At 36.7% G+C, this 25190-nt stretch overlaps 1 protein-coding gene across 1 annotated transcript in view; it reads right to left on the reverse strand.

Annotated features, from left to right (window-relative positions):
* Positions 1-681: 681 nt before the first annotated feature.
* CFAP46 (cilia and flagella associated protein 46) overlaps positions 682-25190 on the reverse strand; it is a 70850-nt gene continuing 46341 nt past the window's right edge. The window contains exons 36-57 of the mRNA XM_050975976.1: positions 24226-24426; positions 22938-23086; positions 22009-22191; positions 20455-20590; positions 19555-19734; positions 18915-19103; positions 16992-17171; positions 15821-15988; positions 14885-14982; positions 14138-14217; positions 13568-13719; positions 11165-11286; positions 10704-10789; positions 9608-9772; positions 8165-8178; positions 7894-7965; positions 7240-7300; positions 7113-7148; positions 5859-5961; positions 4565-4677; positions 2341-2422; positions 682-802 (exon numbers count right to left, since the gene is read on the reverse strand). Coding sequence (XP_050831933.1) covers positions 682-802; positions 2341-2422; positions 4565-4677; positions 5859-5961; positions 7113-7148; positions 7240-7300; positions 7894-7965; positions 8165-8178; positions 9608-9772; positions 10704-10789; positions 11165-11286; positions 13568-13719; positions 14138-14217; positions 14885-14982; positions 15821-15988; positions 16992-17171; positions 18915-19103; positions 19555-19734; positions 20455-20590; positions 22009-22191; positions 22938-23086; positions 24226-24426 — 2691 coding nt within the window. The remainder of the gene's footprint in view (positions 803-2340; positions 2423-4564; positions 4678-5858; positions 5962-7112; positions 7149-7239; positions 7301-7893; positions 7966-8164; positions 8179-9607; positions 9773-10703; positions 10790-11164; positions 11287-13567; positions 13720-14137; positions 14218-14884; positions 14983-15820; positions 15989-16991; positions 17172-18914; positions 19104-19554; positions 19735-20454; positions 20591-22008; positions 22192-22937; positions 23087-24225; positions 24427-25190) is intronic.

The following is a 25190-nucleotide window of genomic DNA, read 5'->3' on the forward strand; positions in this document are numbered from 1 at the left end:
AATTGTAATAGCTCATCTGTAAGGTTTCACTTACACCTTGAACTACCCATCTGAAGGTCTAGTTAGTGTTTAGAGCCAGTGCTTTATATTAAGCCTTTTAATTCTTACTTCTAATGGAATGCCTTTTCCAATGACTTCTTTTCTGAAGAACATGAACTGTCTGCCCAGTCGTTTTACCAAAGCTTAGCAAATCTGAAAAGAAATGTTAGTTTCTGTGAGTTTTTAGTGAAAGTTTTGAAAAACAAGAAAATATCAACCATACAGCCTGCTGCTTTCACCATGAAATTTTTTTTTCATTTAAAATGTAATGAAAAAGGATCTCTTTACAGATTTAAGCAATGCATCTGTGCAGATACAAGTTACATCCAGGGGATTTCTTCCCCATAGTTTATGTAACTACAGACGGCCACCTCCTGGGGCAGTGCTTCTCACCATATAAATCCTGTTCTTACCATACGGCCACAAACAAACACCCCACCAAATCTGTTTTAAGTGGGTGATTGTTCTGTGTGCAAGACCAGCCTGCAGTTCCCCTGCGGTGGAAAGGGCAGGCAGAGTTTGGTGAGGAGCAGGGAAAGAAGAGCCGGGAGACAGCAGACACTCACACACACAGTGCCCCAGCACACCCGGAGCAGGGTCTGGAGCAGCACACACACCTGGAGCGAAGGCAAACACAAACACTCACTCTCCAGCAAGGTCTCCAGCCTTCCTGCATTCTCCTCCAGGCTTGTGTACCACTGGGGGGCTATTACAGACCCAGCCCCTGTGAGGCTCAGAAGCATTGCTGTCTCTGTTGGTCTCTCTAGAGCAATACGCAGACAACTAAAGAAGATCAGAATTATGAGATCAATAAAAGAAAAATGTACATAATATATAAAAATTTAACTAAATGTACAATGTTTTTTGATAGGGGAAAGAATGTCAGAATGAATTTTCTTGTATGCTGATCATGGTGTTTTCCAACATTCATATGGCACTTTGAATTCAATACAGTGAATTCAGGTAACCTTCTCTCAGCACCTGCTCATGATGTAATTTTACCATGGGATTTACTCTCTTGTCATATTGCTATAGTTCTGGACATCCCTGGAAATCTGAAAGGAGTAGTAAGGCCCTAACTTTTACAAAACACTGCAGAATACCTTTTATAAGACAGTAAAAAAATTGAGAATCAGGTGTGAAAAGACATGTTTAGACATAAAATATGGCAGGAACGGAAACCTTGTTCTTTGTCCTAAGTATGGTGGTGATTAGGAGGCTTAACAGGAAATCTCAGTGTGGGATTTGAGATTTTACTGCTGAATATTTCAGTAAGCATCTTCAGCTAAATTGTTTTAGTCATAAAAGGGGAGTGATACTCTAGGGTTGAAAGTGCAGTAAATAGAAGGTTGCATTTTGGTTTTATTCAGACCTGCTTTTTATAGTAACTTTATCAAAAGGTGATAATGAAAAATTTCTGCAATCTTTTGGGGAGATGCTATCTGATTGTTCATGTGACTCATTTTTTAAATGAATGTTATTCTAAATTTTCAGGAAACCTTTGGATTTAAACATGAAACTCTTATTGATAAATTCACTAAACTATTGAACTGAGACTTCAAAATTTTTGAGTTTGGAAGACTAGTTTAGGGAATTGTGTTTTTACACTTGTGTCCAGCATTACTTTGTTACCAGTGAAGAGTCTGTCATTTGCTCCTGCTAAATTTCATGCCACTGTTGACTGCCCAATGCTCCAATCTCTCTACATCCCTCTGCAAGGCATCTCATCCCTCAAGAATATGACCAGGTTATTTCAAAGTTCAGCATGGTCTAAATAATTCATGAAAAAAATTAGGACACTGTGGCATCTGTCAAGAACTCATACTGGACATGCAATAAAAGAATGTAAACCCTACTACCTGCCAACTTAAAATTAAAGAAAATACTGAAATACTCTTAAAAGATTTAAAAAAACGCTGCAATCAATACAAAAAATTCTGAACAGGTTATTTTACGTGGTATAATAACTTGTTTAAATAAAAATCCAATTGTTAAACTTTTCCATGTATGAACCCTCAGAGGGACTCTTAGCAGTTTATCTGTCAAAGGAAAATTTTATATATTCAATTAGAACATTTTGAGAATCTTGTTCTCAGACTTGTGAGGTATGTGTAATACAGCAAGGTTTCTGTGCCATATTTTCTTATCATTGCCTTCTAACAGAGCTTTCATCCTATTTAGTCCTATAAAGAAGCTCTTTTTCTTGCAGAAATAAAGGATAATATTCATAACTCAAAATTTTAACTTTTCTTTGAAATAATCTACTTTATTGTGGGCTTTACTGAAACTGACTTGACCTACCTTTTGTGGAAATCAGAGTTTTCAATTCTTTGGTGACTTTTCTGTGATCTTACCAGATCCAGAAGAATCACCAAACGGCATTCTGGAAAAAAATACAGCAATGGTGTTTGCACTGAAAATAATGCCCAGCATAATAATTAAAGTAAATCAGGCCTTTTGTAAGTTAATTACTTTCTTGAACACAGTGTAAACAACTAGTATAAAACCTACATATTTCAGCTGCAATTGTCAAGCATTATGTAAAAGTACACTAAAAGTCATCCTAGCATTATTTCATGTAATTTTGCTACACTTTTCCATAGTGTTTTGCAGAGTTTTTTTCCCTATGCCAATTAGCATAATTGGTAATGAAGTCCACACACCATCTTATTACAGCCAATGACCTGTATGACCCAACTGTAGTTATCAACTCTTGAAGTTTATGGTATGCAGGTGTTGAAATTTTTTTGTACCACAGCGTACAACCAAGTTACATCCCTAACATACCTTATTTTCCTTAAAAGTCTCCAGTGAAACAACTCAGAATCCTCTCAGAATTAAAAGGCTTTGCCTACTGTTTGGTTTGCTGTAGGTTAAATCTGTAACTAATTCTCCTATCCCAAGCAGATGAGAAGTAAATTACTTCTCTGCCTGGAAAGTCTTTGACACACTTAAAACTTCTATCACACCTCCTGTCAATATATCAATCTTTCCTCTGAAAACATGTTTTAAGTGCATATAAACAAATCAATGCATACATATGTATTAATAAAACTAAGCACAAAAGCTGTGGTACAGCCTTTTGACCACTCCTAATGTTCTCCAGCAGCACTCCACTTACTCTGTGTGGTTGACATTTTTCTCCAGCTGAGACCTTTGGAATACTGTGCAGAGTGGGAAATTATTTCACACAGCTTGCACGTGATACTCCTGAATAGCTCCCCCACACAGACCTTGGGGGTTTTTAACCCTAGCAAGGGTACACTGCTTAATTTGTGATCCATCTCCTGAGTCTGCTCTGGAACTCTACCCCTTAAGCAGTCATACCTTATTAATGATTAACTGATTATTTTCCCTGAAGTATAAAATCTCCCATTAGACTTTCCCAAATTACACCCCGCATAAAGCAAGGTTAATTTGTATCATAATCTTGCATTTCAGGATTTTCTAAACCACTGCGTTCTCTTTGTCAGCCTGGTCTCATGCTCAGATTTAGCAATTATTTATTTTATTTCATCACATAAATGACCAAACCAAATACTTCATAATACTTGGTCTAGGTTAGAGCTTTCAGAAATCTCAGACAGAATTAATCCTGGCATATTTTAAGAGCAGGAAAAGGGGCAAGGTTTAACAACTTTCCAAAAGTTGCCAGACCTGTAAATATCTGGTCTATGGACATCTGAAACACCATCTTCAGACATGATCCATGAATACAGAGAAAACATATTTTCATATTTCTTGTAATATTTACATATAGATATTTAAATCACTTTTAAAATCAAACCTTCATAAATAAGCTTCCTGTTTCTCTACAGTGCTTCACAATCTGATGTGTACTGTCCTCACTTTCACATGGCAACACAATATAGCTACCCTGCAAATTCAGCACAACTCTGAAATCAAGCTTCTTCCAGATGTGCAAGGAAAACAGGAGGAGAAATGAAGATTGTTATCTTGAAAAACCAGTCCTGAATCTAAGCCTTATGCTACAACAGAAGGACTAATTATTTGGAAGAAACAGAGAAAAAATACCCTCTACAGAGGGTACAGAGGTTTTACAGAGCCTACAAATGCTCTGCAACACCAGAGTAATCCTTCAGCATTAACCTAGCCCTGATGGACAATTCTTGCTTGCCTCAGCAGAGACTTATGAATTTTGGCACTTGAAGTGGCACTGCAGAGGTTGTTCTTACCATTAAAAAATATCTTGCAACCAAATACTAAATTCCAAAGAAAATGAGATGGTTACTGAGAAAAACATTAGATATTGACATAATTTTTGAAACCTACAAAATTCCAATGCATGGAAGTGAAGAAGGTCTAAGTTTATTTGTGAGGATTTACAAGAAAGCTGTGCAACAGAATAAAACCTACATAATACAAAGGTTTTCTGACTAAAAACCCTGGATCTAGAAAAAAGGCCTTAATTGCCAACATCAATATTGTGATAATGATACAATAGGACACATCTAGGAATAAAAGTTGGTGTAATTAAAAATATTTCTCAATTTGCTTATCTTACTTGGGATGTTCATAGCAACCAACCAATTAAGCAACACATGAGACATGAATCTCTCCATCCCATAGAACAGAAATGCACTACAGTTTGTCAGCAGCTGCTCCCATTCAGCTTGGCTGAAAGGAAAGAAGGAAGAAAGCAAGTTATTTTCATGTTACTCTTTTACAGGCATACTTTGCAGAAATTATCCATAGCAAACAGTTCAGTGCTATTTACTCCAGGAATAATTATAACAAAATAAACAAAGCAAGAAGATGAACATGACTGCAGAATTCTGTGAGAAGTGTAGTAACTCATATGAATTATTAATATTATGCTCTTTTATTAAAATGATTAATCAGTAACATCTCATAGTGAGCAAGAGGCATAGTGTATTTTTAGATAAATACCAGCCTCTCCATCAAAAAATACCAAATTTTAAAAAAACCATCACTGTATGTATGGTACAGCTTTAAAATACAGTCTTTGTCTAACATTCAAATGGAGTAGTCATGTGTATACCCAGCAGGACATGAGCAATTGGTTTTTAAAAAGAGATGTGGATAATCAGGCCAGCTGGCAGCAAAAACTGCCATTTGGTAATAATGATCTTCTACAATTTTTATGAAAAAATAGTAGAGTACCTACTCAGTGGTATTAGCTAAGTAGACAAAATTCCAAAGGACTGACTGCTGAAGTAGCAGCAAGGAAGGAAGGTCCAGGGATGGCCATGGGGTCTCTCAGGGCTTGCTCTGTTTGACCCCTTTTATTGCCCTACGGCTGTGATCTTCAAAGGAAAGTATGTCCATACAGAGAAAGTGTGTTTATGAGTAGAGTCCATAAAATGGCAGTAGCTTCAAGACCAATGTTTGATATTGGAAACTGAGCACTGCACCTTCCCTGCTCTGAAATCTGCACTCCCATTTGCAGCTGGCTGAAGGCACGTGGAGATGCTCTGGTTTTACAACTCGGATTTGCAGGCAATTATGAGCAAAGCCAGAAATTACACTTCTGCTCACATATGTGTATTCATCAAAGACTGCACCAGAAGACTTTCTATCAGAATTAGATTATTTACATATACAGCAACTCTGACAAAACCAGCCTGCTTAAATCACTTTTCAGCACTCTACTTCGGATCCCTAAAATATTCTGTCCACAAACCTAGATCTGTGTTTGACACAACAACATTGGTTTGCTTTGTGTTTATCAGCTCAGCAAAATGCGACCCTATTTTATGGACAAAGTCTCTGGAAATAGGCACAATTTTAAACAAGAAATATGGATAAAACAAGAAAGCAGATAAAATATTACATACCTTGGAGCATGCATATTGCCAATGACACCTTCCCACTGCACTGTAAATAGGTCATAGTATTTTTCTAGTATTTCCTGAATTTTTCGAGAAGGACTTGAAGCTTCTGTAACAACAGAATTTCATAATTATGAATGTAATATAAGACAAACTACTTTGGGCAATCTCAATTTCAATTGAGATTGAAAATGACACTATCATATTTATGGGGTTTTAAGTCATCATCAGATTTAATGTTTTTTGAAACCTAGGTCTGGCTTTTAAAATTAAAACAATTTTGACATTTTCAGAATAAAATCAGGGTGCCCATTTGAATGGTGTCTTTTATAGTGAACAAGGATTATATGGTAGATGGGTTAAGGACACAGAAAAAATTTTACGTATCCTGAAGAAAGGGTGAAGAATTGAAAACCAGTACTGCTCATACAGTTCTGTGGCAGAGGCTCAGAAAGGACTTAAGTGGGTGGATAAACTAACTGAGTTTCCAGAGTCCTGATTTCAGGAAACAAGACTCCAAAATCACCTCTTCTCTCTAAGGACACTGCACATTTAATGACAAACAATATTCTCCTTTTGACTACATTTTCATACTAGTATAAGTTAAAAGAGACACTCTGGAGTCAGCTATTGAGCACATGAAGTGTTTTATATCGATCTGCTCTGAAGGAGAACTGCAAACGCAAGGACACACTCTGTCCTGCTACTGATTGTTCTGCAGCTTCTTCTGCATGGTGTTCAGACTTGGTAACTACTTCAACACCTGAAGGGAGCCAACAAGTCAGATGGAGAAAGACTATTTACAAGAACAGGTAGTGACAGGACAAGGGTGAAGGGCTTCACCCTGAAACACAGCGGGATCAGGAAGGAATTGTTCCTGGCAGGGTGGGCAGGCCCTGGCACAGGGGGGCTGGGGCTGCCCCTGGATCCCTGGCAGTGCCCAAGGCCAGGCTGGACACTGGGGCTGGGAGCACCTGGGACAGGGGAAGGGGCCCTTGCCTGTGGCAGGGGTAGAATGAGATGAGCCTCTAGGTCCCTTCCAGCCCAAGCCAGTCTGTCTTTCTGGAACTAAAAACACCCATTAACTCTTGGTTGTGCTGTTTCACAGATGCACCACATACAGGGGATAAGCTGTGCTGTTCTGATGAAAAGGAGTGCTTTTTTGCCAACATCTTGATGTCATGACTTCATTTTTTGGTACAAAACAATTCTAACTTCCACGGGTAGATCGTGAATAAAATATTATTTAATATATATTACCTGCTTCACTTCCTTCATTATAGGGGTCCACAATATCTGACAAACAGTTAATCACAAACAATGCATTCAAACAAGAAAAGAAGGAAATTTAGCTGATACACTTAGCCAACAGGTTGTGAAAGGATACATTTTAAATTACGTGTATCAACAGACAAGCAATTAGAAGGTAGATCACGATTACTTGGTGCCTACAATTAAAAATAATACATACATTAAAGTTTCAATCAAATTCTAACAGTATTGCATTATTTGTGTCAAACAACTAAGAGAAAAACACGTCAAACAATTAACAAAGTTTTGAATCTGGGTTTAAAAGCATCACGGCATTCAACTGTCAGTGAAAATTAATAAACTATTCTGCATTATTGTAATGCATACATTACACATATACACACGTGTGCTCTCCTATATAGATATATATGCACATAGAAATATAAATTTATAAAAACATATGCAATCACTACATAAAATACAATATTTTGTTGCTGTATTATTTTCACTATATAAATTCTTTTAAGTAACTTTGGTTACTGAAATAAATAGTATATATATTATTTTCAGTAACTTTAAGTAGCTTCCTTTGTGGGTTATTAAATATGTCCCATTTATAAAGTGTGATTCTTCAAAGAAACACTCCTTGCAAAATCAACAGGAAGCAAGATTCTCACGGACTTATGAGACATTCACTCCACTTCAGAATTCTAGCACACAAAATGAGCTTTTATGCAGCCCACTTTCACACTTTTCTATACATGTTCTCTGGTTATTTACAAAAGTTCACCATTTGCACATTCTTTTTCTGATGAGCTTTTGTGGTTTTTTCTTTAGATGTTTCACCTCTTTTTTTTAATTCAGTTCCTGTGAAAATGAAAAGAAAAAAATGTACAGGCAGTTTTAGCAAATTAATGTCCTTGAAGGACTGTCTATATTTAATATCATGAAGTAGTAGTAGCAATAGTACTGCTAGCAGTAATAATAAAAACAATAACAGCAATAAATTAAAATAAAAACATAAAAATTCATTTCAAAACACAGCAAGGTAAGGACATTACCCAAGCCTTCTTGCCTAAAAACAAAGGCTTTAAAGTGAAAAACAAGGAGGAGATGTGATCCCTCAGACATGAAATGCTTCATTACACTTCCAGTTCTGGACAGAGTTGAACAGTGATCACCAAGACATTCTAAGTAATTTACCAGATCTATTAATTGTTGATGTTAATGTAATAACTGAAGTTTCTGTGGGACACACAGAGATCCAAAGGAAAAAGGAAGTTTCATATTTGAATTGGATTTCTTATTTCTTTAAGGGAATTTCAAAAAGCACAGAAAACTGTCTCATGTTTCTCACTGCAGACATGACTATCACCAGGAGTACATCTCAGCAGTTATTCTGAGTGCCCTGGAGGCTCGAGATCACACTGCTCATGTTTCCTCACTCAGTGGCCTCTGTCATATTGAAAGAACAGAGACTTTTCAACTATGCTTCCTCTCATTTATCTACTTCTTGTATTATGTAACCATGAGTTCCACTATGAAAAAGGGAAAAACAGAAATAGAAAAAAACCTACATCCTCTAAAATTTGTATTTCTGAAAGGCCTGTGATAGTATGTAAACTAAAACTATGATAATCTCAGATTACTTACAATTCTTTCCCTTTAGAAAGAAGGAGTGAAATGGAAAAACAGAAAAGGTTACACTGGAGGCTAAATATTACTAAATATTACAGATATGGACACAATACAAGAACCTCTCTAGAACAGCATACTTTCATGATACAGAGTGAGATTTTCTATACTTGGTCTATTTTTTATCTTGTACCAACTGGTTTTAATAATTTTATGTGGTTTTCTCTACATATGAGAAAAATGCAGCTTAAAATTTTTACCTTCATTAATAGAAGGTATCTTTGATTCATACAAAAATGGCTTGGTGCCTGCATTTATTACTCACTTCTAGATCTAAGAAATTAGTTTTAAGATGCCATAAGGAGAAGTTTACCAGCTGTCCAATTAGCTTGAGTTATGTAGGGTATAAGTGAGGAAAGTTCATAAAGTGGGGATTTGATATGGCACAGGTGAAAGGAAAGTATTTCAGAGAGTAAAATTTTACATTTGGTATTTTAACCAAAGTCTTAGAGTAGCAATAAAAAAAAAATTACAGAAGTATAAATTCCTATTTCTTTTTTTTAATTGCAGCTGAAAATAGCTTTGAAGTTTTAACAACATCCTTGTAAGTTTCTTTACAGATTCCCCTGAGTTTTACATAATTCTGTAATGTGTCAGGGTTTTTTTAAATTAGCTACCACTGCTCCTATGATCAGCCTGTACATTACTGAAATAAGTCTACTGCTCTATCTAGTCCACCAAAGATACTGGAAACCTACTGCATGTGCTTGTCTTCCAGTAAAATATACACCACAATTCATATTTAAATTTTTAAGGATCTTTTTTATGCATCATTATGCTAAAGGAAAAAAATGTTTATCTAATAGTACCTGACTCAGCCCAATGCAGTCGATTGTAGAGAAACTGTAGAGAAAAATCTCTGGAAACAGAACTTATTCCTTCTTCCTGAAACACACTCAGAGCTTCCAAAGGCAGCTCCATCAATAACGTATCCCCTAGCAATACCACACACAATCCTAAATCCACAGGAGTATCTAAAGAGATGTAACAGAAGAAGATTGAGATTTAGTTCTCAGTTTGTCTATAAACAATTGCAGTTAGATGTAAAAACCTAAGTTTCCTCCATTGTATGACCCCTGAACTTCATTGTACTGTGGGTTAAGTGCATTAAGAAAAAATATTTCTTTTTATATAATTCCTCTTAAGATGTTGTCAAATTTCTATGCACTTGTTAGCACCAATTCTTCAGAGGAAAAAACATCCCTGAATTAATAAACAACCATCTCAGGTCCAAGTTCAGGTATATACAATATATTCAGGAAAACAGTATTTGGAAATGCAAAATCGCCACAGCAGTGATTGACTAAAAAAAAAAAGAGTTGTAAAGGCAGTCTTATCCAATATTGTGTTGTTCTGTAGAAAAAAATTGTTTCTGTTATTTAGGGGAAAAAGTACTAAATATTATTATGGCAATATTTCTGCTCTACGGAGAAAGAGCATGTGCATGGGAGACAATTTATCCAGTTGTTGCAGATGTGTATTCTAGAGATGTGTTTAGAGACATACTGTAGCATTAGGTTTGTGTGCAAGTTATCATCCTGTGAGAGTCCATACAGCTAAAAGCAAAAAAAAGACAAAACAAAGACATCTACTGATCTACCGACTGAAGAAAGTTCTTTATTCTAGCTCTTCTCCTGAAAACTGGTTTGTGATAAAGCCATCTCGTTTAGGTGTCCATAGACTGTATGGTTTGGAAGACTAAATAAATGCAGAAGCATTGCTCCAGCATCTAAATCTGTCTTTGAAAGTATACTGAAATATTTGACTTGTATAGAAAATAAAACAGAGAAAAACAAAGCTAAAGCCTTTGTCCTCTCCTTGTTTTAAATAAAATTAAAATTGAAATTACTGTATTTTAGTATCTGTCCACACACACACAGACACACAACTCAAGGGAGCACATACCCTGCATTCCAACTTGTCTGGAGTCCTTATCTTTCCCTTTCTTTTTTCCTGTTTCAGATGCTGAAACTGATACACACTGGGATTCTCTGGGAAGAGGAAATTAATGGAAAATATTACAGCTTCAATTTCTGCATCAGTTTCAATGAAATTTTACACAAAGGACACTCTCCCTTAGAATTTCCTGTCCTTTAGAAATCCCATCTTTAATAATTTTAATTATACTGTTGCATCTTGAGCTTCAACTTAAGTGCAGCTTGAGCTGGAGAACAATGCTGCTCAGAAAAGGCCATTTGTCCTTCCTGTTGCTCAGTCTCTTAGTCAGACATATCCTGAATACACTCTCTTTCAAGACATGAAACCTTCATTCAGTAGGATATCCTTTGTAAAACCATTCCTTTATTTGAGGGACTTGAGTCACAGATCTGTTTTCACAAATGATAATCAAAGTCAATGAATCTTACCTGCCAGCAGAAAAATCAAACTGTGACAGGGTTGGTTTCAGATAGTCTTCCATAATTTCTATTATTTCAGAGAAATCTGATGTCAAATCAAGGTCACTATCACCTGTTTTCTCTGTTGGAGTCTTTCACACACATAGAAACAAAAATTAAATACTTTCAATCTCCGTTCTTGTTAAATACCATATTATATATAAATTTTGTAATATTTTAATCAGAGACTAAATAAAATAATGTGAAAGATCATAAAATGGAAAATAAAAATATAAGAAGTTGGTTTCAAAACTACTTTATTTCAAAATTTTGTACCAGCATTTTGCAAAATACTCTAACATTAGAATTACTAGAAAGTGTCAATACTTATTGTTAAACAATTAATATACTTCAGCAATTTCAATAGAGAATGGCAGAAAACTACAGCAGAAAGAAATTATAATGTGTTCCTTCAAATAATGAGAAGAATCTGCCTAAGGACAACTTTAAGAAGAGACAAGAAACTGTATGATGAATATAGAAGAAGCAAATGAAAGCAAAAGGAGAGATCAGTGGAGCCAATTCAGGGAAAAAATTAATCAGAATGAAAAAAATAGAGAAGGAGAAAATAGAATCATGCAGGAGAGAAAGACATTGAAAACTGAGGATTGTAAAATCAACCCAGATGGACAAAAATCCACTAACTGAACAAACTCAACTAAATGGTGAAGAGCGTTGCTATTAATTAATTAAATCCTCATCCAAGGCTTGTGTGGCTCAGTATAGAGTGCATGCATAAGTTCTAGGAGTTTAATTCATATGCTTTTTACAAACCTAAATCACTTGTTTTTTTCACCTGTTCAATCTGACACTATGTTAGGAACCTTTATTTTGACTTACACAAATACAGCAATCTTTACACACTTGCCAATACAACAAAGGCTGGCCATAGGCAAGCGAAAGTGATCATCAACACTTCAACCACCTTCAATTCTGGGTATTCCAACTGAAAGATGGTAATGTGATGAATTCAAGAACCAGATTTGCCAATGCGCAGGGTAACCCAGACTGTTACTGTACCCTGCATCTACCTTGCCCCAAACTGTCACTGCTTCTTTCAGGCCCTGCAGCCGGAACCAGAACCAGAACCACGGGCCAGGAGTGCCCACGCCCGATAGAAGTCGGTGGCCCCAGCAGAGCTCTCTTGTCCCTCGGCTCAATCTTGTCCCTTGCACTCTCTTGTGCCTCAGCTCTCTCTTGTCCCTCGGCTCTCTCTTGTCCCTCGGCTCTCTCTTGTCCCTCGGCTCTCTCTTGTCCCTTGGCTCTCTCTCTTGTCCCTCAGCTCTCTCTTGTCCCTTGGCTCTCTCTTGTCCCTCGGCTCTCTCTTGTGCTCAGCTCTCTCTTGTCCCTCAGCTCTCTCTTGTCCCTTGGCTCTCTCTTGTGCTCGGCTCTCTCTTGTCCCTCGGCTCTCTCTTGTCCCTTGGCTCTCTCTTGTCCCTCAGCTCTCTCTTGTCCCTCGGCTCTCTCTTGTCCCTTGGCTCTCTCTTGTCTCTCGGCTCTCTCTTGTCCCTCGGCTCTCTCTTGTCCCTTGGCTCTCTCTCTTGTGCCTCAGCTCTCTCTTGTCCCTCGGCTCTCTCTTGTCCCTCGGCTCTCTCTTGTCCCTCGGCTCTCTCTTGTGCTCAGCTCTCTCTTGTCCCTTGGCTCTCTCTTGTGCCTCAGCTCTCTCTTGTCCCTCGGCTCTCTCTTGTGCCTCAGCTCTCTCTTGTCCCTCGGCTCTCTCTTGTCCCTCGGCTCTCTCTTGCCTCTTGGCTTTTGCTGTAGAGCTGAGGCAGTGCAGGTCGAGGTTCCCCTTTTGGATTTTCTCTTGTGTGTTTTTGGGAGGCTGCTACGAGAGGGGTTTTTCACCTCCCCTCCCTGAGAGGTTCCATTTCACAGTCCTGGGTGTCCTCTGGGCAAATTCCAAGAGTGCCTGCCCGCAGCGAGCACCACGAGAGAGGAGCAGAGTGGCCCAGCCCTGCGTGGTCACCCCGGGGTGCCCAGCTGAGGTGAGAGGGCACCGAGTCCCCCCAGCCGGCTGCCCTGCTGTCTTCTCCTGAGAGGACGGACGGCAAAGCCCCACGTTCCAGCCCTTCACCAAGTGCCAGTCGCCAGAGTCTGCCAGCTGCCTGAAATCTCTCAAATATAGCTCATTTTCAAGTAAACTGATCTCAACTGCGCCACTTTAATTCTGATTAACTACCAAACATTTCAAAGCTCCTGAATGACAAATACAGCAACAATAGCACAGTAAGATTAATTTTGAAGCAGAGTACCAAGCATATAGTAACTGTGAAGACTAGGGATGCCATGCTTGGAACAAACTGAAAAATTCTGCATAAAGAATGTCTATCATATTTTTAGTAAACGTTTATATACGGTAATAAAATACATTACCACATCTGTTTTGGAGACACACTCTTTCAAGTTGTGAATAAGAGTTGGTTTAAGATGATTCTTCATCCTTTGCTGCTTGTAAAGACGTATTTTTTCCAACAAAATACGAAACACATCAGGATTCACAGGAAATCGAGAAACTTTTGCCTGCACTATTAAAAGAAGGATAACACCCTCGTAAGAGTCTTTCTGAGACACAGTTGTACTTGAAGAAATGATTGCATAAACACCATCAGTTTCTAGTCATGGTATTATTTGAAAATAAAATCTAGATAGATAGATAGATAAGCACAAAATATACACAGATATGTACAATGAAAAAACTCTATTATTTATTTGTAACAACTTCAGCCTTCAAACATAAACAAAAATTATATAAATTGTGACTAGATACATGACATCTGATAATGAGACACATATTTATGAATTTATGTTTCTTGGCAATTAGGAAGAATTAAAATTCTTTTTAAAAGTATCTAAAATGTTTACTAACTGCATCAGTGAAAGATATGAGCCTTCTCATAATATCAGTGCAATTATTTTTATCTCTTAAAAGTAAGAAGTGCTTACCCATCCGCTGAGTGAGTTTTCCTTTCTGCCTTGCAGTACTTACTTTGGGCACCTCAATCAATGAACTGTACAATTGTGATCTGTGGAAACCAGAAAATTGCTGAATAGATTATTTGACTGTCTAGCCTTGTTCATGTGACTCAGATTTATTAGATAAGTAATTATTGCCCTCTAGTTCAATGTGCTCACAAATACTCTCATGATGCATTAACTACTCCCACCTTGAGTGCAAATTCTAGCTAGAGCAAACTGAGAGTGGTAAGGTAAGTTCTTTTATCACTGTGTACCAATAAGGTAGATTTCTGTTTGTCCCAAGACAAGTGTTAAAGACTTTTTAAACTGGTGAATGCTCTCATAGTCAGTTGCTCAATTTATGAGCTAGTTTATTGCAGCTAATTAGGCTGCAATAATCAGATAATTGGTGGCTTTACAAAGCTAAATATGACCCCTTCTAACGCTTCCAAGAGCATAAACAATAAAAGCAGAAAACTCTTAACAGAACTTAGGGATCCTGTTAAGAATGGCTTGAAACCTTTGACCTCTGGGGATTGAAGAGATAATTAGGGAAATGGAAAGAACAAAAAATGTAACATTGAGCTGCAGGAAGTTTTATTTATATATTAATTAGCTCATTATCCTAAAATTCAAGTCCATCAAAATTAGAAGTGAAAGGCAATATTCAACCACATTTAAAAAAGACTATATTTGTAACAAACAGCGCTAAATCAAAATGATGAAATTTTATACCTGTCTTCTGAATGTTGGAGAATAACTATGCAGAAACTGGACGGCAATTCATCCACTATATTAAAATGCTCAACAGGAATACAGAGGTTTCTCCATGCCTGTACAGTAGTTCAAAAGTGCTATTATTTTCATAGACTTTATAAATCCCATTCTCAGTTATTTCATTGTTACTATCAAATTGATATCAATTCTAGGAAAAAAGGTACTTGAAGTCCCACGCACTCAGCAGACGTGCCAGGACAGTAGGCTCTGTCCAAACAGCAGGAAATACTGCTTCCCTGTGAGGGCAGCAAGCACTGGCACAAGCTGTCCAAGGAGGCTGTGGAGCCTCCATTCTTGGAGATAATTCAAAATCTGTCTGGACATGGTCGTGGACAACAAGCTCTAGGTGGCCCTTGCTTGAGGAGGAGGGGTTTACAAGATGACCTTCAGAGATTTTTTATAACCTCCACCATTCTACGATCGTGTAATTTTTGTGCAGTTCAGAAGAACTTACAAATATTATTTAAAACAAATAAAAAATACTGCATCTTAGTCCACTCTCCATACCAACACGACCTTTATGGCCACTACACAGTTTCTGAAGTTAAAATGCTATATAATAGCAGAGTATTAGCAAAGGAAATTAGCAGAATAATTCATAGTAACATTTACTTTTGAAAAAAAGTTTTTCTAGAGACAGTTCACCAACAAGTACTATATAAAATTGTATTTGGCTTACATGGCAAGACTTTGATAGCAGGGGAATGTACAGGGGTGGCTTTTAGAATCTCAGAATTGTTCAGGTGGGAAAAGCCCTCAGAGACCAGCGAGTTCAACCACTCTCTCAGCACTGCCAACCCACCACCAACCCACGTCCTGTATACACACATATATCTCTCTGTGTGCATTTATGTAACATTTAATAAACCCCTGATAAGTAGCTCAGAAAGTTACCACTGAATTAGCAGTCAGTTGTTGTTCCACACATTTTAGAAGATCACTTGTGTTTCTGCTTTGTTTTAACTGATTCTGCAGATGTAGCAACGCTGCCAGCTGAGAGCTGCTGGTGTTGGATGTAGCAGTTAGAAGGATATTCTTCATCACCATAGATACCGAACAACTCTGCAAAATTTTTACATCTATTTATTTTCCTTCACAAAAATAAAATAATAACTACATAAACTATGTTTTTATAACATATATCTATGTTGAAGAGAGTTCTCTACCTTGAAAGGTGAGATGAACTAGCAGAAAACTGCTGTTTGTTTTTACAGGTTAATGTAAACAGTCTGACAATAACTAAGGAAGATTTCTTAAATACAACTAGCTGGAATTGATTTCTTTGTCTACATTTACCATCGAGGTTCCTGCATTTAATCATCTAAGGTCTACATGGAATGGTAAATACTGTGTTCTTAGCTTAGCCTTTCAAGCAAGCTGAGTCTTTTCTGTTTCTGTGCTTTAAAAGACACCCATCACATCACATGGCAGACTTCTATGAAATACAAAATAATGGGTAAGACTGTATCAACCTTTCTTTCAGCAAACATACTAATCCTGTCATTTGAACTAGGAAATAAGGGTTATTTGTTCCTGACACAGGGAACAAAGCCCTACAGCTTTTCTGCACCTTTTCTTTGATGGAGGCACATACTCATATGCATACACCTTCAAGCCATCTATGGGACCATGTTGTGCAGGTATCAGTCCGAGAAACTGAATGCCAACTGAATTATCACTTCACAATAATGACTGAACAAATCCAGAGAAACATTTTTAAAATTATTTTTTAGGGAAGGATGAAATTATTTTGTGGCAATGTCTTATCTTTGCTAATGACAATATAGTAATTTATTCCTATTAAAATTTTTTCATGTATGCAATCATCAATGAAAATGTCAGGTCAAACAGCAGATATTAGAATTGTTAACAAACTACTGATTGAATGTTCTGAGCTTAGCAAATATACCACATATTTGATGACCTGTATTACACTCTGGGTCATATAGGTGGAACCCTACATGTGCTCTCTACGGCCAATTTTCAGACTATGCAAATACAGTTTCGTTTTTGCAATTTCAAACATCCTCCCACTGAAAAGCAGCACAAACATTAGTTGCCTTACCTGATGAAGTGCCAAAAACTGGCTAGTTGAAATTGGATCAAACTGTCGAAAGCACTCAGCCATTTCCAAACTGGCAAGAGCCAGAACCTCAGTAACATTATGACTGAATGCAAAAGCCACAGACTGGAGCAAAGCCTCACTGGATTGAGAAAGATACTTTTGAGCCGTCCTTTGTTGTGTCTAGATGACAAAAAATAAAAAGCTTTACATTAAAATTAGTTAATATTAAGTATTTGTTATACATACTCCAATTACAGCATGTTAGAGAAGATAAATATTGCTTTTTAATGAGCAATTTTAATGAATTTTCTTTTAAGGCACTTAATGTATGATCAAAATATGCAAATACTGATTAATTTTTTAGTAGACACCAACATCTATTTTACAACATTAAAAAGTATTTGGTCTAAAAAAGAAATTTCTTTTAATATAAAATGTGTACTCAGCAGAACAGACGTTAAATTCCAGGCAATATGAGCAGTTCAGAACCAAGGATCAATACAATTGTTTCTGTGGACAGTTAACATATTTAGTGCAAACCAACCCACAAATTTCTTACCTCAGGTATTTTATTGACTTTACTAGCAACACAAACTGTACATTCCCAATTCCCAGTGTGCTTTTTACAGCAGTAATTAACAGAGATCAGCTCACTGAATTTCACAAATGTTTTGTGTTTTGTAATTTCTTTCTTTGTTCCCAGTCTGCAAAATGTTATGCTCCCTTAAAAAGTCGTACCTGTGAGGCAGAAAGAACCTGCTCATCCAGTCCTGGGTGCTACACGCTCAAACAGTGGGAAACCACTGAAGGAGAAATTATTTCCTTCTGAGAGCAACTGGGTAAGCTCCTGCAACAGTTCCCACACAATTTACTGAGGAGCAGGACTGAGCTACACAGCAGAGACTGATGGAAAGCTGTTTGTTGGAAGGTGTTTTGTAGATTTTTTTCTTTTTTAAGATCAAGTTTTTGTTACAATATTTCCATTATCAGTTTAAACAGAACTGGTAAGTTGAGTATTATTCCATAAAAAGAAAGCACTGAAATTCTAACGCAAGCTCTTGAAGTTATATACCTTTAATTCCTGTATTTTCCTCCTATACTTATCATTATGACATTTATTAGTTGATAAACCATTTTCTGTCACATCCTGTTCACTGCATTCTGCTGAAGTCAGCGAAGATTTCCTGGTGTCTGATATAGCATCTTCCTACCCATCACAGTTAAAAAAAAATGAACAATTAATCACTCCATTAAGTAAGGCAGGCTTCATTTCTTTCGTGAAAGCTTATATGGAAACTGAATTAATCTTAAAAGAAATCGCTATCTTAATTCCTCCATGGTGAGAGATTCAGTAATACTATCAACCATCAAAATTTCTTAGTATGTTATGAAGGCAATATGACCAACATAAACTAAAAAAGCCCCCCCTACAACTTCTGAGAGTTTGACTTTCTCATATTTGTCCTTCACTCATTTCTTCTGAAAACCTGAATTCATCACTGAATTTATAATGCCTCTGTCAATTCTCCTTTTTTACAAGGGTTCTTTACAAGGGTTCTTACTGCAACACAGAAGGAACTTGCAAACCCAAGCTTTTACCCTACATACCTGATGGCATGGATTCACAGAATGTACCTCACCCACCCTTTAAGGCATTCCAGGAATTTTTCTACCTCTCTTTTGAAAATGTTGTAATTAGTAAATCTCACAAACAAATCAAAAATTAGCTACACGAGGATGCAGGCAGAAGCATGTTTTGAAAGCTGCTGGTTTTGCCATCCATTTTTATTATGGCTTGCATGCAGTATATAAAACCTAGCCCTACATAAAGAGCAGCTTTTACACAAATGTATATAGAAAAAATATTAGAGCAGATAAACTTTACACAGAAAAATAAATTTAACCGAAGAAAAGAATGCATACCATAACATTTGGCTTCCAGTAAACCTCTGAATGTATGGGATCTACACTGATGGCAAGTAAACGAAGGGTTTTTCCAGTTAGATACAGGCATTTGGATTTGATGTTGGGACAGCCTTTGCACAGATTCTGTATGTTTGCTAACTGAGCCAGGGTAATGTGAGCCATGGTGCGTTTCATATACTTCCAATCCTGGTAAAATACATATTTATATTTATTTGCTCATATATCCCCACACAGAAGAATGCAAGAATTTGCAGAAGAATGCAAGAAGAATTTTTTTTTAAAAAATGCAACACATATATATTCACATACAAATTACGTTAAATGTGATTACACTTTCAACTACAAATGAGCTGTCTTTAATAGATGTACAAATTCATTAACAACTGATTAAGAAAAAAAGTTTAATGTGACATCATAAGCAAAGTTCAACCAGTGCCCAGGAAAACGAGGGATAAGGGATAAGGGCAGGGAGGCCAGCAAACATCCCCAAGACTAAAACCACCCACTCCATCCTCTGTTGCTACAAAACCACATGACTGCTCTGGGAACCCAATTCCTCAGCACTGGAAGAAGTTGTGCTATGGAAAACCTTGTTTTACCTTTCATGCAGATCACAGGACTAAATATTTTGTATTACCTGTTCTATTGCATCATCTCCAATAATGATTTCCTCCATAAATTCATGAAATGATGCTTCTCCTATATTTATAAACTTTTTCTCAGTAATGACAAGATGAAAAATATCCAAAAGAATTTCCACAAGATTGATTTTTCTAAGGGCTAGTTGTCTCATTAATGGGATACTAACATTTTCACTCTGAAATACAAAAGAAAATGCAATTTTAATTTCAAGTATTTTTGCAAATTAACCTCATAGTAAGTTAGAATGTTGTATTTATTTTAACCAAAGAAACAAACATTTTAGCATCACCACCTTGTTAGAGGAGAAATATTGCAATGAAGATATTTAAGTCATTTAAAACAAAAATTTCAATGATGTCAAATATATTACAAGGCAATCAAAGTAGCTCCATAGAGTAAGAGCAGCTGGGTTTTTGTTTTTCATGCTTTATGTACCTGGTACAAATATGTAATATCTAATAATGCTTCATACACACTAGCAGGCTGCAGGCTTTCATTACCCAAAATACACTATTTTGAAGACAGATATTCTTTATTTATAATGCTTTGTGAAGATTTTTTGTTTTTCCTGAAAAGAAACACATTTTGAGGAATTTTAAACTCTCAATGTATTTAGCAAATTAAAAATATCTCTAAATTTATACTTTTTTTTTCTTTTGTAACTATTAGATAAATGCCAGAATTGAATAAACTTGACAAAGACCAAACAAACCTCTTCATACCTTTTTCAAATGTAAACTCTTTGGCCATGCAGTTTTTCCTTCTATATACAAAGAATGTTTATCATTACAAGAAGATAAATCCTGGAAGCCCCAAATGAGATTATTCAAGAATGAGTGAATATTACAACTAAACTATCTTTCCTTTCCACTATTAAGGTAAAAAAAGTCAATACCTCATTCAATGGAAATAAACTACAAACGTTATGAAATACTTCCTCTGTTTTGGATACTGCTCTCTGAGCTAAGCTATAAGCATCTAGATAGTGACTGTGTTTGTTTCTTTTGTTCCTTTCCTGCTTGGCAGTCATCCTGAAAAAAAAACCAAAACAACACCATAAACTCACAAGAACTAACATAAGAAAGTGCTTATTTTTACAATATCAACACTGTTGAACATATATAACAAAATAATGAATCTGTTAATTAATAGATCAAATAGATTAACTATAGATTTTAAAAGATTAAATTTGTATGTGTGTTTTTGAAAAGTACAAATAGGGTAAGCGAACCTTTACAAGTTATTTTTCCAAGGTCTTACTCTTAGAACTGTATGGCTGCAATGCAAGAAGATGCCAAGACTCAAAGAGCAGAAAGGCAGATCATATTCCAAAGTGTGTTTTTAGCAGGAGCACAATGGCATATATCAGGTACAAAACATATCTCAGCTGCTTTAAGGGGTGCCTTGCAAACAGCTGGGATCCCAGCATTCCATGTTATGCACTTTTGCTATTGCAGCAGTTTCTAGAAAAACACTGACTTGGTTTGGAAAGCCAGGAGTCTGCTGAGGAAGGCAGGAGCCTCCCCTGAAATGGAGGAATGTAAACCCCCTCCCTCTGAATTGATATAAACTTTAAATTAAGGGTCTCTCACGCAAAAAATATGGGAGCAGAAATAACAGTTCTTTAATGGGGAAGAAAATACAAAGATAAGATAAAATAAAAAATGCAGTGAACTAAAACAGCCCTGCCAGAGTCAGAGCACAGCTGACACCCTGTGGGTCAGGGGCTGGCAGCAGTGCCACTGGAATTGTGGCTCAGCCCTCCTGCAGGGCCAGGGCTCGTTCTGCTGGAGCAGGGACCACGTAGAAAGGATGTAGTCTTCCTCTGAAGACCCAGTGGAAGAAGAGGCTGCTGTTCCTCTGGGAAATCCAGTGGAGAAGCCGTGCTGGTGTTCCAGAATCTCAGATTATATCTGGGTAGAATGCCTGGCTCCTCCCTCTGGGCTCACATCTCCCGAAGGGATGCTGTAGCTCTTATCAGTCATGTTATCAGCAGATGGAGGAGTGGGTGTGGAAGAGATAAGGAAAACTGCTCACTTAACAGCAGACAACTGCCAAACAGATGGCAAACAGATACAATTTGCTTTGCAGTCCAGGACAAACATTTCGACAGTAAGAATTGTAAAAGCCTGTAAATACTAGAGAATGATTGGTGTGGCTGTTAAAATATGTCTACAAATGGGAAGTCAAAAATCTCACTTAAGAGACCCAAACACTTTGTTTTGATCTCAAAAGAGAACAAAAGAGAACTCTGCCTTCAGTGAAAACAATTTTTGATTTTAGAGTACGTTTCTGAATACAGAACACATGAGGAATGCAAACACATCTAGCACCAATATATAAAACCTAACTATGTTATCTGCTCTTTTCCATCTTAATTAGACTATAAAAAGTAAACAAGACACTTCATGGACTAGTTTAAAATTTTTCAGTAGAGGTATATTCTTACCTACAAATATTTGCACATTCCAGCAGTATTTCAGCACTGTAGTTTTTATGCCCATGCTGAAGAAAGTCCTTCTCAACTTGAACTAATTTATCGTAGGATTCCTGTAGAATGTGTGGCAACTGAGCAGAACTGGCATCAATTGTCATATGATCCTGGGCAAAATGTACCTGAATAAGTGTTTTTCTGGAAAGAAAAATGAAATACAAGATAGCAATCAGAAAGCACAGGCTATTTTTGAGAACAAACACATTTCTCTCTGCCTTCCTTTAAATTCTAACAAGTCTACAAAAAGCACCACAACTGTGTGTTTTACAAATTATAGTAATTCTGAAAAAATCCAAGTATTATATTTTGAGATTAGAGAAGAGGTATCACTTGTTCCGTGTATCTAATTATTCCATCTTACTCCTAATTAGTCTTCTAAGAACAGATGAACTGAGAAGACTGATAACAGTCTTCCTTTTCTAGTAGAAAAGCTTCCCATCTATGGAAAGACAGGAGTGTAACTGTTGTACACTTCTCTCCCTTCACCAACACATTTCAAGGTCTCTGTGCTTGGATGTCAGCAGAACTGAAATCATTGTTTAGTTCCACCATGAACAGAAGTCAACACTGCAGCAGCGCTGTGGGAGTGCCCAAACAGATCCCTCTGCACAGGCAAACATCCACTGCACCTTCAGGTAACCCGCACTGCAAGCTATGCACAACAGCTGTGGTGTCTAGCTTTGAGAAGGAAATACAGAAATGTGGAAAGAAATTTAAACTTTAAAAAACCAAACCACCATATAAATTACTTAGAACAAAGATATTTGAGAATTCACAGAATTTGCTGTACTAAAATAAAACAGTATTGTAAAAACTTCATATATTTGCAATGTAGCTGCATTTTAGATAGAAGCTGGGCATATTTTAGAGAAAATACAGCTTACCTGGCTTCAAGGGATGCAATCATAAAACCCAATTCTGATTGCCTGCCAGGTCTCTTCAATAAAGTAGATCGAAGCACACTTACAGTATGTTCCAATATCTCACAAGCCTGCAGGTAACACCAGAATTTTCCTAATTCTATTTTAAATGTCTACAGATAATAATAAACATTTATTTAGAAAGCTTAAATTTTGTACAGAACATGTCAGCTATCCCGAAGATGGCTGGCTCTTGAGAACTGTAAATAAATCTAGAAAGTTTGAGTGACAGAATCACTGAATCACCAGGTTGGAAGAGACCTTCAAGATCATCCAGTCCAACCCAGCCCCAAACCCGACTGAACCCTGGCACCCAGTGCCACATCCAGGCCTTGTTAAACACACCCAGGGATGGGGACTGCACCACCTCCCCGGGCAGCATTTGAGTACTTGATCACTCTTTGTGTAAAAAAACCTCTTCCTAATATCCAGCCCAGATTGCCCTTGGCACAGCTTAAGGCTCTGCCCTCCTCTCTGTGTTGTGACCATACTTAGATACTTTGATGATTACAGGAATGGTGCACACACACACAAGAAGAGAAGATGGAGCCAGATTCATCTAGGAGGTATGTAGCAAAAGACAATAAATAGGAGTTTTGTCAAAATCAAAATAATCCCTCTACATGATACAGGCTTGAACAGTTTATCAAGACAGGTTAGATCATCACAGACATAAGACATTGTTTATGCTGAAACTTATGAAAGTTAAGGGTTTAACAGTGAGTGGATAATTTGATGTTATAGGGCTTTAGTAAAAAAAAAAAAAAGTGCTATAGAAGTATCTTCCAGAATCTAGAAATAATATTTGTAAAACTATTTGAAACACTTGGGAAGGAAAAGCATAATAGAAAATAATACTGAAAGGTTTGATTTTTATCGAATATAAAAAACAAATACCCCAGTGTTAACAGAACTGTCTGAATACAAAAGAATTCCAATTAAGAGAATCAGATCTCTGGGGGTTTCGTCATACATACTAGATTATAACTGGTTTTATTTCAACAGGAGAGCATCCAGCTTATCATAAAAACATCCTAAACTTCTGTGGGTAGAATCTAATTCTGAGTGTCCTGCATCTGACTGGAACCTGTAATTAATGTCTGTTAAATGCTCAGAGAAAACAACATTATCTACATTTAACACCTAATTTTGCTTTTATTGAAATGGAAAGGCTGGAATATTTCACTGAGAGAGACCATTGCTGAAAAAAAATCCCCAAACCACAATCTCCAAACCTAAAACATTTCCTTACCAAGCTCTGTTTTCCTTCCCCCTCTTCCTCTAGAACTGCTTCCGTTAGACTAAGAGTACTGTTATACCAAAATTGTTCATCTCCTCCCAGAAGCTGTGCTTTCTCAACGAGTGCTTTAGCTTGTCTGGGGTTTCTTTCCAGGTTGGCCAGCACAGCAAGTAAGTACAAGCACCTTGACATATCAGATAGGGCCCTCAATTCCTAGAAAGAGAGAGATGTCATCTATACACTAAAAATCCACTACTGCTATTTGTATTTTTGTCTGTCCATATTTTACATTAACCTTAAAGGAATAGAGAGCAAATGCTATTCCCCCAGATATCAGCTGAATTTCTTAGTTATTCCTTATGGTACATCTACTTCATATTTCTTTCTGTTCCTATACCTTCTATTTCACCAGCAAAATAAACTATTTTTCTGCTATTATTTAGTATGTAAATATCTGCTAGCGTTTGTCAGCATCTGATGAAGAAATGTGATGACAAAAGATTTTTTTTTTTGTCAATGGTACAAATACACTGGAGATCCAGGAAATCCACAATGTTGCTTTACACTAGTTATATAACTTGTCCTGTATAAGGAACAAATAATGCATAATATTTGTATACTAGCATACAGACATACAGGATTCTATTGACAAATTACATAATTAAAATTACTGTCCTCCCTAATTATTTTGAACTTTCCTCAAAATACAATGCTTAATTAATGCTTTATAAAGAGGCATGTATTATTCATTAATATAAATCACATATTATTATTCAAAGTATTCATTATTGTACTAAATTTACACAGGCCGTGTTTTCTTACAGAAGAAAAAATATTACACAAAATAACAGGATATCAATTGCATTTTCTTTAAATAAAACTTTTACTGCAATTATTATATTTCAAAAACTTTTATAATGGAGCAAAGGCTAAAGTGGATAATGTTGGATATAGGGAAAATATCTGTAATGTATAAT

Source organism: Serinus canaria, chromosome 6, assembly GCF_022539315.1.
Source record: "Serinus canaria isolate serCan28SL12 chromosome 6, serCan2020, whole genome shotgun sequence".
Lineage (NCBI taxonomy): Eukaryota > Metazoa > Chordata > Aves > Passeriformes > Fringillidae > Serinus > Serinus canaria.